General features: G+C 35.7%; 1 protein-coding gene across 1 annotated transcript; it reads right to left on the bottom strand.

Moving 5' to 3' along the window:
- Positions 1 to 6,037: 6,037 nt before the first annotated feature.
- LOC309688336 (zona pellucida-like domain-containing protein 1) lies at positions 6,038 to 9,721 on the bottom strand. The gene is made up of 10 exons (XM_082503995.1): positions 9,704 to 9,721; positions 9,088 to 9,203; positions 8,764 to 8,990; positions 8,481 to 8,665; positions 8,283 to 8,355; positions 8,106 to 8,203; positions 7,947 to 8,027; positions 7,664 to 7,835; positions 7,453 to 7,555; positions 6,038 to 6,685 (listed from the first exon to the last, which is right to left on the bottom strand). The coding sequence occupies exons 1-10, from the start codon at positions 9,715 to 9,717 to the stop codon at positions 6,606 to 6,608; spliced, it is 1,149 nt and encodes a 382-aa protein (XP_082360121.1). The 5' UTR covers positions 9,718 to 9,721; the 3' UTR covers positions 6,038 to 6,605.
- Positions 9,722 to 13,698: the final 3,977 nt, after the last annotated feature.

Below are 13,698 nucleotides of genomic sequence, written 5' to 3'. Positions count from 1 at the left end.
AAACTTGAATTAACAAAAAGCGAGCTGTTTAATGAGGCTGGTAAAAAAGGTACAAACAAAGGGCAAGGCAAACTGAAATAAAACTAAGATTAACCTAAACTGGGAGAACTAAACAAACAACATGAACCATGGCATGGCGAACAAGGCGTGAACAACAGACAACCTAACAAAGAATGAACAGAAACACAGACTAAATACACACAAGGGTAATTAGGGGAAGTGGAAACACATGGGGAAACAGCTGACACTAGTCATAACTAGACATAACAAGACAAAGGAAGCAAAGCTGACTACACTGACATAGGACACAGACCTTCAAAATAAAACAGGAAACATGAGACGCGGACAAGACAATATAAACTTGACAACATAAGACACGCAGCATGAAACAGGGAGAGGGAAACTTAAATACAGGGGTAGAAAACACAAAGAGAAACTAATAAACAAATGAACTTAGCTACCCGACAGAACTTAAACATAACATCCAAATAAACTAAAACTCAAAACGCTGGGTCAACAGACCCAGGAACGTGACAGAAGCAGGTGTAACAATGAAGTAGCAGAACTGGGTGAGTGGGTGGAGACGAGCATCAGCAGTGATTTGTGACAGAAGGACAGATATGATGTATGGTTTGGAGACGGTGGCACTGATAAAAAAGACAGGAGGCTGGGATGATGTCAAGATATTCATTTAAAGTGACCGGGAAGGACATGGAAAGGAGTATTTCAGAGGCTCAGCTCAAGTTGAGTGGTTTGGCAACAAAGTTACATTTTCTCATGCTGAATAAATGTCAGGTTAACTTGTTCATAGATTAACTTTTGTTTTGGATCCACCGTCAATAAACTTTAACTTCTCTTGATGTTTCTGACAAATTACCTGCAAATGTTGAAACGGGTTAATATTCTAAACCTACATACAGGACAGACGCGTACAGAGCAGTATGCACATCAGCAGGTAAACCTTTGTTGTTGTTGTTTTGTCATTTTGTTAACAGCAAGAAAGTTAAAATAATATTCCTTATTTTCCAACCCCAGTTTATAATATGGAACATTTAACATTGAATTCAATGTAATCCAACTGCTAAAAAAGTTGCACTAAATATTTTTTTCCAATGCATAAAATATGAACTATTATCTTCAAACTGCAGTAAATATTGAGCCTAAATAATGGCTGACCAAACTGACATTTCTTTTTTTCAGCATTACATATTTTTAATCAATATTCCTTCATGACTGGGGGACATAATGGAATGACTGTTTTTCAAATGGACAGCAAAACAGTTATGATGACACTGCACACAGTTACAAGCATTACAGGGATCCTTTTGCGCTTCAACAATGGAGAATCTGTATGAGGAAAAACACAAAAAACATCAGGACTTGCATTTTTATACTGAAAAATGTTGCATATTTAAAGGGAAAGAGGCCCATGGGGGGTTTGTTGGCTTTTGTCAAAGCAAAACATTACAGGTACATACAGTTAGAAGAGTGGATTTTCAGAGAAAAGGCTGCGCCCGAGGTGGTAAAGAGTAACTAAGACTATGTAGGCATGACTTCTAGACTTCTCTCGCCTCTTTTCTCAGTTCATACATCTTCAGTTCCTGTAAATCCCTCTCACCATACATGCAAATTGAGGACAAGACATAAGGAGAGAGTTGTCTTTAAAGCTGTGCCAAATAAATAAACTAATAAATAGTTTTTCAAGCCCAACTATATTTTATGATATCAAATGTGATTGGAGTTTAACAGTGTTTCTGAGAACTTGTATGTGGAGCTTCTTTTGATCATATTCACATCAAAATGTCAGGATATCGGATATCAAACCAACTTTTCCTACACCAAATCATCTTTAAAACCTAAAAAAAAAAAGTGAGTACTTGTTAGCATGTCTTCTACTTCCTGTCATGGTTTTATGTCTTATCTCGTTTATGCTTCACTGTTTAAAACATAAAGGATGCACCTATACACCCTGCATTAGAGCTCTATTTCAACTGTTCTATTTTATGCAGAGGAAGAATCAAACAATATGTGGATGCGCACGGACCCTGAAGCCGAAAGCTCAGGTTAACAAAGAGACAATGCCACTGTGAAGATACCTAACACTGTAGTTTTAGGTTGATCTAGTGCAAAGAAGTCCAACTAGCTTTGTAGTATGCGCCTATGATTGGTTAAGGTGGAGAAGCTGATTGGCCAGCATCTGGTACATTCAGGAAGTAATGATGTATCACCGTTACAAGTTTAGCTGTGAAGCAAACTGGCTGAAGATGATTTGCAGTTAGATATTTTCTCGAATGCTCCAGATGCAGGAGGTCAGAGTCTAAAGGAGCTGATTTGGTCAGCTAAACCAATGAGCTATTACCACAAAACACATAAAAAATGTTACTGAACTAAGGTGATACATGTGTAAATAGAGACTGTACATACACGTAAATACAGATACACATGTATATACGGTGCAGATATGAACATATGCAAACACAAGCCGGCAACAAATAAAAGACACTAATATAAAGCTTAAAAGACTTTTTAAAAGATGTTTGGTCATACAGCTTTAATACGCAGTGACACTGATTCTTAGGTATAATTCTTTGCAAGCAATTTAACACTTTTCTTTCAAAACGTATTCCTCCCATAGATGTGAAATTGCGTTGGTATTCAGTAACAAAGGACATCGCATGCATTTCCCATCATTTGATATGTGCACTACGAATGGAGGTATTGTCACCATTAGAGGTAACCACTCCCATCAGATGAGCTTTGTTTTATTTGAGGAAAAGGTCACGATTCAGAACAACATGGTACTGATTTACACTAAACGCTTCCATTTAAGACGCCAAGTGGACCAAACAATAGCAGCAAAGTGCCTCCGACAGGGCAGAGCAGCGCAAACAAAGCCCTCACTGTAGGGTTAAGGGTCTAATAGTATTCAAACATAACTTTTTCACATGTGAATAAACATACATGTAATTATTAACATTATAAACGAATGCCTGGATTTTTGTACTATTGTAACAAAAAATTTGTACAATTTTATGACATATTAAAATAAACTTGTGCAATTGGACCTTTCCCTTTCTTTTTGGTTTCAATATACTGGACCAGAGTGATTTAGTGGTTATGTTTTTTCTAAATTTGTGTTAGAAATTTCTGGTTAATTAAATGAAGTGCATCAAATTGTCCAATCAGAGCACTTTCCATGGAACAAGCTCATAACGGTTCAGAAAATATCTTCTGCTCTGTGCTCAGTTTGATGTTTGTCGTGATCTAAAAGTCCTCAACAATGAATTCATCCATTTCAATTAAACCTACATGACCATTTTATGAGTTGTGCAACTTCACACATCACATTCAACACAGATTCTTAGCATCAAAGACTGAGTCAGCTGGCAGATATACAGAAAAATCTAAAGGAAAGAACACCAGTAATGTTAATTAACTGGTTCGTTTTAAAGCTAATTTTGCTTTTAAAAGAAAAATAAACTTTTGATCTAAAATCAAAAGAGCCAAAAACAAAACTGCAAAAAAAAGAGAAAGAAAATTAGCCTCAAAACATGCTTGAGCCTAACAATACAGGGCACACAATCTATTATAAATGTGTTAACAATGTTTTTCTTGCATTTATAAAATTATACAACTAAAAATACATTTAAAAAATGCATTACTAAGAAAACAGAACAATTATGAAGTGAAGCAAAAATGTGTATTCAGAGGTTTTGGCCTGTTTTGAAACAGAGTGGCTATAAAGCTTTGAATTCTTGCTGTTATCGTGTAAATTTGTTAGAATTAGTTAGAATCAAAAGGATGCAACTGTGATAAGAAAACATACAGCAGCCTAACGGGTCTAAAAAATGACAATTTTTTAATTTAATTCTGACTGTTTGGAATGGATTCATAATGTGAAGCTTGAATGAATGAATCTGAATGCTCACGACTGAGCCTTCAGAGGGTTAATTTACCCCCAAAATATTGTAAATGTATATATTAACATATATAATACTGTCTATCTTCTACTTTGTTTCCTTTTATGTTTGTGCTGTTATTTACTGCCAAGTACGAAAGCATACCTATGCTACTCAACACAAGTGTCATTGCTTTCCTCCTCTGGCTTCTCACGTGGATGGCAGGTGAAGTTACTATAGTGCTCTCTGACACGTATTTGTTGACCTTTCTCTTGCACAGTCTCTCAGAAGATCCAAATTTCTGTCAAAAACATGAAAAACTGCAAAACAATCTTCAAACAGGTAATGGAAATGTTCACAGAACTGAGCAAAAGTTAAAGACATAATATTTTAAAGATCAAAGTCTATGAAGTGAACTTACAGACAGTAACGAGCGACGTTTAGACACCTCACAGAGTCTGGTGACACAAAGCAAATAGAAAGTGGAAACTGTCTCATACTCATTGTCCACCAATCTGAAGTCTTCAAAGGAGAAAAGCGCCTTTTGCGACACCCCATTGATCTCCACCATAGTTTGCGCATCCCGTGTATACCTAGTAAAATAATAAACATGTACTTGAGAAAGCTTGAAATGTGTCAGTGTGTAAATGGGTACATATTACATTTATCTCACTCACCACACAAACAGGCCATAATGGCCGCTTTGCATTGGACTTGGACTTGTTGTTGCAAAGCATCATTCCAGCAGCACATTGAACCTTTGAGAACAAACAGAGAGTTTTTTTAAAAAAAAGACAATTTAAAAAAAAAAGTTATTAATGTAAATTTTAAAACTTGCCTGTCTTTTAGATTGATGGCTTTCACTTCAACATAAATCTTTGTCTTCACTTCAAGTCCTGTTTCTGGGATAGTTAAGATCTCTTGGTATTGTTTGTCCTGTTCCAGGGAAAATTAATAGAGAAAATGAAGTTTTAAAAGTTTTTTTTTTATATTCTAGTTAATTCTAAAAGATTTTAAAGATTACTTTGTAGAGCTGCAGACTCAGCATGTTGAATAATCTACCATCGTTGGATTTTATACTTGAAGTCCCACCAGATCTGCATTCAACCAAATAAACATATTATTTTAGAGTATGACAGATTCAGTTTGCAGGTATTACTCTGTGCGTCACATGGCATACTCACACACTCAGTTTGGTGTTGTTGAACAGATATTTCATCCGGTATGTGCAGGAGAAATTGTACCGGATCTGGGGCCTGTAGGTGATCATGCCCGCAACGCGGTCTATAGAAGTAACAGTGCCAAAGACAGTGACGTACTGGACATATGAGAAGTCTGAAAACTGTCCACTCCTAATATGACTGCTTATCTGTTGATGGAGAAATATGTTTTAGCATGACAGCTTTCAATAAATTTGTTAAAAAATTAAAACTGAAGTAAAAACTATTATATAGGTTACCTCAATATTATTACCGCAGAAAGAGAGAGAATTTGATTTATTGGAAAGCTGAATCTTAATCTTGGTGGGTCAACAGTGAAGTCAGCAGTCCCATAACATTTAGGATTATTTGTCTGATTATTGAGGACCACCCAGGACTCGTTGTAAAAAGCATTGTACATCGGGCAAAGGTAGATGCTCAGGTCTATGTGCTCAGGCCCGCAGGTCACAGATACATCTGAGTTCTCTGGGAGAGGAAAAATAAAAGATTTCAATCAAGTCGGTGGAAGATTGAGAATGGTTTTAAACTAGAGAACTCTCATTATGCTTGCTGCACAAAGCCTACAGTTACCTGATAAACAAACATTTAGCAGCTACAATGCCATATACTTGTTTCTGGAGTTGACAGAAACCCAAAAAGACTGTTAAAACAAAATGAATGGTGGAGTAAGTCTCTACTTTTATTTGTATTTTATGCACAAGACTTGTATCTGCTGTTCTGAGGCATCAAAATATCTGCTGTTGCTGGTCTGTGAATATACGCCGTTTTAAATGACTCTCTCAGAAACATACTCAGTATCCTTCTTCCACACTTAAAATTGTGAATGAAGCGATTTGGGAGATAATAATAATAATAACAATAGTCAGGGATATAGAAAGATGTTTAGATCTATAAGGACGACACAAATATGCAACTTGATAAATGTCAACAAGTATTTATTATTTAACATCAACATATTAGCTCCCTCTGCTGTCTGTTATGCAATAACAGGCAGCAAAAAGAAGAAAAAAACAAACAATGTAGCATGAGCAGCTACTTTTTTCACCATTCTCAACTCAAAAATCATTTAAAAGTTCATTGTCATTGATTTCAAGGTGCCATCATTCCTTATCAATAAGACTCTTGACAACCTGGTTCAAATCATTTATTTGCCATACACAGTTATTTTAAATTATTCTGAGCCCTTATCTCCCCATTAACAAACTATATGATTTATACTGAAGTTGCATGCTTAGATAACCACCGACCACCATGTAATATGTTTGTGAAATGGAAAAGCTACATAGAAATATGAAAAAGACCATGCACTGTTCCTTACTATTGTTCCCCATGACCTGTTTTATTATCTACTGTATAATGACCATGCATTGTAGATGATGAAATACTGCACTAGCAGTTTGGGAGATCGGTAAAAGGACTCCACTCTGAGTCAGAAGATATTAGAACTTTCTCTTTCTGCGCCCGATGTACATCCCAGTGTGAACGGTCAGGGCAGTGCTGAAAATATGGCGAAACACATGATGACAGCCACCAGAGGCCCATTGTAGCTGCCCCCATTATTCACACCTTTGTGAACAGGAAAAGAGAAAAGCATTAAGGTATTAAAACATTGTATATCTAATGAGTCAGCATTGCTTATTACAGACAGAATAAGTAACCCTTTCAGAATAAATTTGTACACACTAACACAGAAATGTCATACGTCAGAATTTTGATCTTCTCCTGTAAAAGTGAATCAAAAGTCATGGTCAGAAATGGATAGATTTCAAGCTTATTGTGCTGTTGAAAAAGAATTGCTTAGTTGCTTTTCTGAAAAAAGTCACACTAGAAAACTGAAAACACACTAGAAATCTCATAAACTGATGCTAGGTGCATTCAGGCTATGCAGGCAGCTTAGCATAAAGCCTGAAAACAGAGGAGAAATAACTTGGTTCAGACTCGACAGGGTAACCAAAATCTACCATCAAAGACTAAGTTTTGATAATTTTTTAAAAAATTGTGTCAGCGTTAATCTCGTTAAAATGACGTTAACGCCATAACCGCATTAACACGGCAAATCTCCGTTAGCGAGTTAGCGCAGACACGGGGCTAACTCGCTAACGGAGATTTGCCGCGTTACCGTCATTTTAACGAGATTAATGCTGACAGCACAATTTTTTTTTACATTGCGCAAAAATATTAATCTATTAATTGTAATTTAATGTAATCCTCTGTTTTCATCCACTAGCTGTATTGGCAGATTTGATCAGGTGAAAAATAATCTTTATTAAGCGGCATAAAAGGATAATAACACAAGAATACATATTTTATTGCAATTTGTTCTAAACACATACCAGTTTTCTGGTTGCCCACGACTATGATGGGAGAGGTGATTGTAGCATTGCTCGACACGGTCTCCACCTCTCTCTTTCTCCTAATTCGGGGGGTGCCACAGTTCTATCGAAAATAAACAAAGACAAACAAAATACATTTTATTTATCTTAGTAATACAAAAAAAATGAATTCTTTCAAGATGTCTGGTAAAAACAAGTCACTTCCACTCACAGGCAGCAATGAGCTACATGTGGATGTCTCACAGAGTCTGGTGACACAGTGCAGGTAGAAAGCAGAAACTGTCCGATTTTTGTGCTCCACAAATCTGAAGGCCTCAAAGTTGAAGTTTGCAGTATGTGACACTCCGTTTTGTTCCACCACAGTCTGTGCATCCCGTGTACACCTAAAGTGAAACAAAATACATGCACTTGAGAAGGTTTCAGGGGCTCGCTTGAAATGAGTTTCAGTGTATGTCAATGATTAGATGAATTGTGGTTACATTTGTATAACTCACCCCACAAACAGATCATAAGAGGTGCTTTGCATGGGATATGGACTTGTTGTTGCAAAGCATCTGTCCAGCAGCACATTGAACCTTTGGGGACAGACAGAGATTTTTTTATGGGTCTTTTCTGTTAACGCAGCCAGTCTAATGTAAATAGTTAAAGCTTACTTCTTTGTTAGATTGGTGGCTTTCACTGAAACATAAATCTTCGTCTTCAAGTCAAGTCCTGTTTCTGGGATGGTTAAGATCTGTTTGTACTGTTGATCCTGTTCCACAGAAAAGTAACTGAGTAACTGAGTTTGAAAAGTTTTTTGGTAATCTTCCAAAAGTTTTAAAGGGTCTTACTCTGTAGAGTTGTATACTCAGTGTGCTGAGAAAGGTGCCATTGTTGTCTTTTATGGCCAGAGTCACACCAGATCTGTAGTTGATAAAAAAAAGACAATCATATTATGCTTTTATTTCTTTTTATTATTATTTTTTATGCTTTTAATATAACAGATACATTTGTGCACATATCTTTTGCATGTGGCATTACATACTCACACAGCCAAGTTTGTGTTGTTGAGCAGATATTGCATGGGGTATTTGCAGGAGAACTTATACAGGATCTGGGGCCTGTAGGTGATCGTGCCCGCAGCGGGGTCTATAGAAGTAACAGTGCCAGAGATGTTGACGAACTGGACATTTGAAAAGTCAGAAAACTGCCCAGTCCCAACTTCAGTGGTTATCTGTTGACAGAGAAGTAGTTTTTAGCTTGACAGCGTACAATAAATGTATTTTAAAAATGTATTATAAATCTGCAGCAAAAAGCTATTGCATAGGTTACCTCAAAATTATTATTGCAGAAAGATAGAGAGGTTGTATTTATGGGAAAGCTGAATCTTAATCTTGGTGGGACGGCAATGAAGTCAGCTGTCCCATAACATCTAGAATTGGTGATCTGATTATTGAGGACCATCAGGGACTCGTTGTAAAAAGCATTGTATATCGGGCAAAGGTAGATACTCAAGTCCATATTCTCAGTGCCGCAGGTCACGGATATGTCAGAGTTCTCTAGGAGAGGAAAAATAAAAATATTTAGAACAAATTACTGGAAGTTTAAGAGTTTTTTTAAACTGGAGAACATGCTGCAGAAAATGATGATACAAACCTGGAGCTCTGTTTGTAGGACTTAAAACACAAGCATCTGGTGTCTGAGCATCAGCCCTCAAAATTAGGCCAAGCTGGAATAGAAGAAGGAGCAGCTTCATTGTTCTCAGTGTGGACCTGTGAGAAAACACCAAAACAATGAGAATAAGGCATTCACCATTTTCTTTTAACAAAAAGTGTTTTTGGGAAGAAAAAAAAAACTCTTCAAAAATGGACAGATTTCTTTTCTGTGTCAAAAACAACAGGGTAACCTCCCTCCAGGGCAAAGCTTACAGAGGTATTAGTTTCTTAAGGCTATTGTACAACACACAGTAAGCAGCCACTTGAGAGGAAAAACAGAATAAATTTTCAGTCAAGTTCATTAACATCAAATTGATAGCATAGTTGAGATGATTAAAAAGTAATTGTATTCTGCATAGACACATTCATCATGCTGTCTCAGTACAAAAACATCTCAAAATACTCACAATACACTCAATATTTCTCAGGTTTAACTTTTACAATTAATATTTTTCTCTGCTAATACATAAAAATATTTTTCCTGATGCAGACACATTAATTTGAATAATTTTCATAAATAGATTTTTTTTTTTTTTTTTTTTAATTGTGAGACTCACCGATAAGCCTTCATCTGGGGTCTTCTTCCTCTCAGCTTCCAGATTCCAGATCCTATTTATACCGTTGTCCCCACAGGGGCGGGTGATGGAAGACAATAGTGTAACCTGAACACTGAGCCTTGAACATGAATATCTTCTTTTTTTCAAATCATTTTGGCTTCTTCTTTTAAAATACATTTTGATCTTGAAGAAAATATCATCAAAGTATTTTTAGGATTGTGTAGAATTGAACATCGAGCTCTGGCTTATTTTGACAACAATAACAAATGGAATACTGCATCTTCAGGCACCATAATGTCAGACTTTTACTTCATTAGCAGTGGCACTATTGCATATTATGTTGCCCTTTAATTTAAGTTCCACATAATAAAGTTAGTCTATTAATTAAAATCATCCGATACACTTTCTTTATTAAAATGTTGACATTTATGCCAAGGAATTATAGTATCACCTATGGTATCACCTTGTGTTCTTGTTATATTAATTTGGTTATTTTATTAATTTCATCTTTTTTTTTATCTGAAGTGAAACATCATATTTAGTTTCATAGCCAAAAAACAAACTGCACTATAGGATTTGGTAGGAGTGTCAACATGTTGTATAAAGACTCATTAAACTGTGCTGTTTAACATAACGTAACATATATGATCTATTTTAAATTAATACATTTATGGATTTGAAAAACACTTAATTGCTGTCTTGGGTATAAGCGGAGTACGTGTTGCCTAGGAAACATATACAAACAAATAACATTCTGTTTTCAAAGGTGTCTGAAAAGCCATGATCAGTGATTTGATCACAAGTTCGTGGAGATCTTATAATGTGATAAAAACAGAAGTAACTGTCGTGAGAGTTTTGTAATGGGTCGTTTTTTGTTTTGGCCTCAGGCGCTAAACTGAAAATAGAACGTTCAGCACTGTTGTGTACAGTCTCTAACTTAAAGACACACCTATCTCAGAGGAAAACCAAGGTCTTTTGTGAAGCATCAAGACACGAAAGGGACTCCCGAGTCCCCAAAGAACACCACCATAATACAACATGAAGGGACAACCTGAGAAAGATTACTTTACAGGGATCTAATGTCAAATGCCGGTTATAATCTCTTCTTTGTTGTGAAAAAAAAAGCATTTGTCTGCAAGCAACACCATCAGTGTTACTCAAGGCATTGCTAGGTGAAAACCTGGACCCCTTGGGAAAAACTATTAACCTGGTTCAGGCCTGTGGCAGATTTGCAATAGGAACTGTCCTCAAAAATAGGTTGTTCTAAAAGAGTGCGATTGTCTGTAAGTCTGTGACACTCAAGTTGTTTCTGTAAAACGGGCTCAGTTTCAGTAATAAAAGTATGATTGCTGTGATACTTGATTATGAAACAAATCTTAATCTGTATCTGATTCTCTAAAAACTAAAAAAAAAAAATACAACAAAGGGACACACTGAAAATGAGCAAACAATATTTTCGGAAGCACAGCCAAGGGATCCCTGGCGATTAGTAACCTGAGGATACATGCTTTATGGGAAAAACAAACAAAGACACATATAGTGCGTTTAGGTGTGACGCATAGATTCTACACCTAGCTTATCATGGACGTATCAGTAGCAGTGCAAGTATGCAGATCATCAGACTTTAAGCGCAGTTTGGATGAAGACCCTTTAGGTGATCACTGATTGTATGTTAGATTAAATTCTGAACAGTATTTTAGGAGTAGTGAGTCAGGTCAGATCAGTAGGATCCATATATGACAGGGTAGTACATACATTTACTAGTATTACCTGGTCAATCAGAGCCTGGGATGTTCACTGATGGTCCGCTTGTTGGTCCACACTTTACCTTTCAGCTTAAACTATGTGTTAGCTGTTGGGAACTTGACAGATTTCTAAAAATCTAAGTCAAAGTTGATTTACTTTCATTTCATATTGTCTTCTTAAATGGGTCAGCCACTATCAGATGGTAAAACTGGGTTTACCGGTGTCACACAATTGCATTTTAAGGCAAATAATACCAATTTAAATGAGCTGGTCTTGATAAAGTTGATCCCAGTGATGAAGTTCACACAGGCTTTGGTTGCAATAATCACATTTAAATTGTTGTAAAATGTGTTTACTTTATATAAGAATGCATTTATACTTCAACTTGGGCTGTAACACATTTCCATTTCCTCTAATACAAAACGCTACATTTGTCATGCTTTTCATGCTTGTTTTTGCTTTAATGGAACAAGCAAGGTATTTTTGTCCACTGGGTCCACACTAATTGTTATTTAACATTCAGATTTATGGTAAAAAATAAATAAATAAATAAATTAAATGTAATGCTTATAATTACTTAGAATGTCTTTTTAACACATGGACTTTGAATTTAAAATATGTCTATGCAGATCACTAAAATATAATCATTTTTCTTTTTGTCAGTGTTATGTGTGAAGTTGTTAACCTTGTCCCAAAGAATTGTATACTGTCCCTAACAGTGCATACCTTGAATTATGTTATAGAAAATATAAGTAAAATATATATGTAACATTACCTTATTTTTGTATAGCTTCTATATCCCATGCTTGTGATACTGATGGAAGCATACGGATACACTTTGTTACAGGCATAAATTTTGTGTAGCTTGTTGCAGGATGTGCCCTAAACAGTCAATGACATACATCCTGGAGGTTATATTGTATAAATATAGAAATGGAAAAAAAAATTATATTTTTTATTATGTGTCTGATTTGACATGATTTACATGATTTTCAAAATGCAAATAAATTGATTACTTCTATTTTTAATGACAGTTTCACAGTTTCTATATTTTCTTTATAATTGTAACTTTATAGGGTAAAATTAATCTAAAAGCATTGAATCGTTTAGTACCACACCTACTGACTGCAGTTACTCCCTGCTTTATTGCAAAGCCATGAATATATGCAACACCTGAGCAGTATCATAACATTTTTGTAACACAGGAGGTGTCCTTTTTTTGTTTAAAAGGTCATATCAGAGCACAGCACTACCTCATACTGTACTGGTAAACCAACCCCAGGATTTTTTTACCATTATTTTTTTATAAAGCTTGATTATCTGTGACCCACTTGTGCATTTTTAAGAACTACACCCTGATCTCAGTGTCTGTTCTCACATAAATTTTGGGTGTTGGTTCAGGTTGTGTACTTTAGAGGAAGCCTCCAGCTATGTCCTTAATACTTATTTAGCAATAGCACATAGAGGCGTGGTTAAGCGAATGCTTTCTGGTTCAGTCTGTACTTCACAGACTGCAAAGAGTAACATTCTTTCACTTTCTGATATTTACTTACTAATCGTACTTACTAATTGTACTTACTAATCGTACCACAGCATACTACAATGTTAAAAAACAAACAAAAATAAACTTCTTCCAGAAGAAAAACAAAATGTAATATTAGCATTTAGAGCACCTGGTCTTTATCATTAGTTAATTAGTTAAATACAACCTCAGATTAACATTCAAAATGCCATATTATACTGTCATTATTTTTTTAACAGAAAATAAATCAAAATGCAGAAGCAGTGAGTGGAAAACTACAAGGACACTCTTTCTGCTTCCATTAAGAGAGTCGAATTAAGACAATAAGTAGCAGCTAGATGCCGCGAATCACATGTACTTGATTAATTGAGCATGTGCAAGTACGACCACCTCTATAAAAGCAGGTGTTTTGGCACTTCTTTGGACTAAAGCATTCAGTTGTGTGTTGACTCAATGTCAATGAGGAAAGACATCAGCAATGATCTTAGTTGATAACTGTTGCTTTCCATCAGTATAGGAAGAGTTATAAGGTAATTTTACAGTGAGAGACATTATTCATAAATGAAAAACTTTCAAAACAAATGAAAATTATTCTAGAGTCAAAGGTGAGACCATGTGTCCGACAGCTAAAGCTTGAATGAAACTGAATCACAGACCAAATCTACAACAGAATGTCTGAAAAAGAAAACATCTTCACATTGCTATCAGCTGGGAATTTATCACAATT

The sequence above is a fragment of the Aulonocara stuartgranti genome (genome assembly GCF_965226115.1).
Source record: "Aulonocara stuartgranti genome assembly, chromosome: 14".
NCBI lineage: Eukaryota > Metazoa > Chordata > Actinopteri > Cichliformes > Cichlidae > Aulonocara > Aulonocara stuartgranti.
Note: the sequence above shows the minus strand (reverse complement) of the source record. Positions and strands in the feature narration are given on the sequence as shown.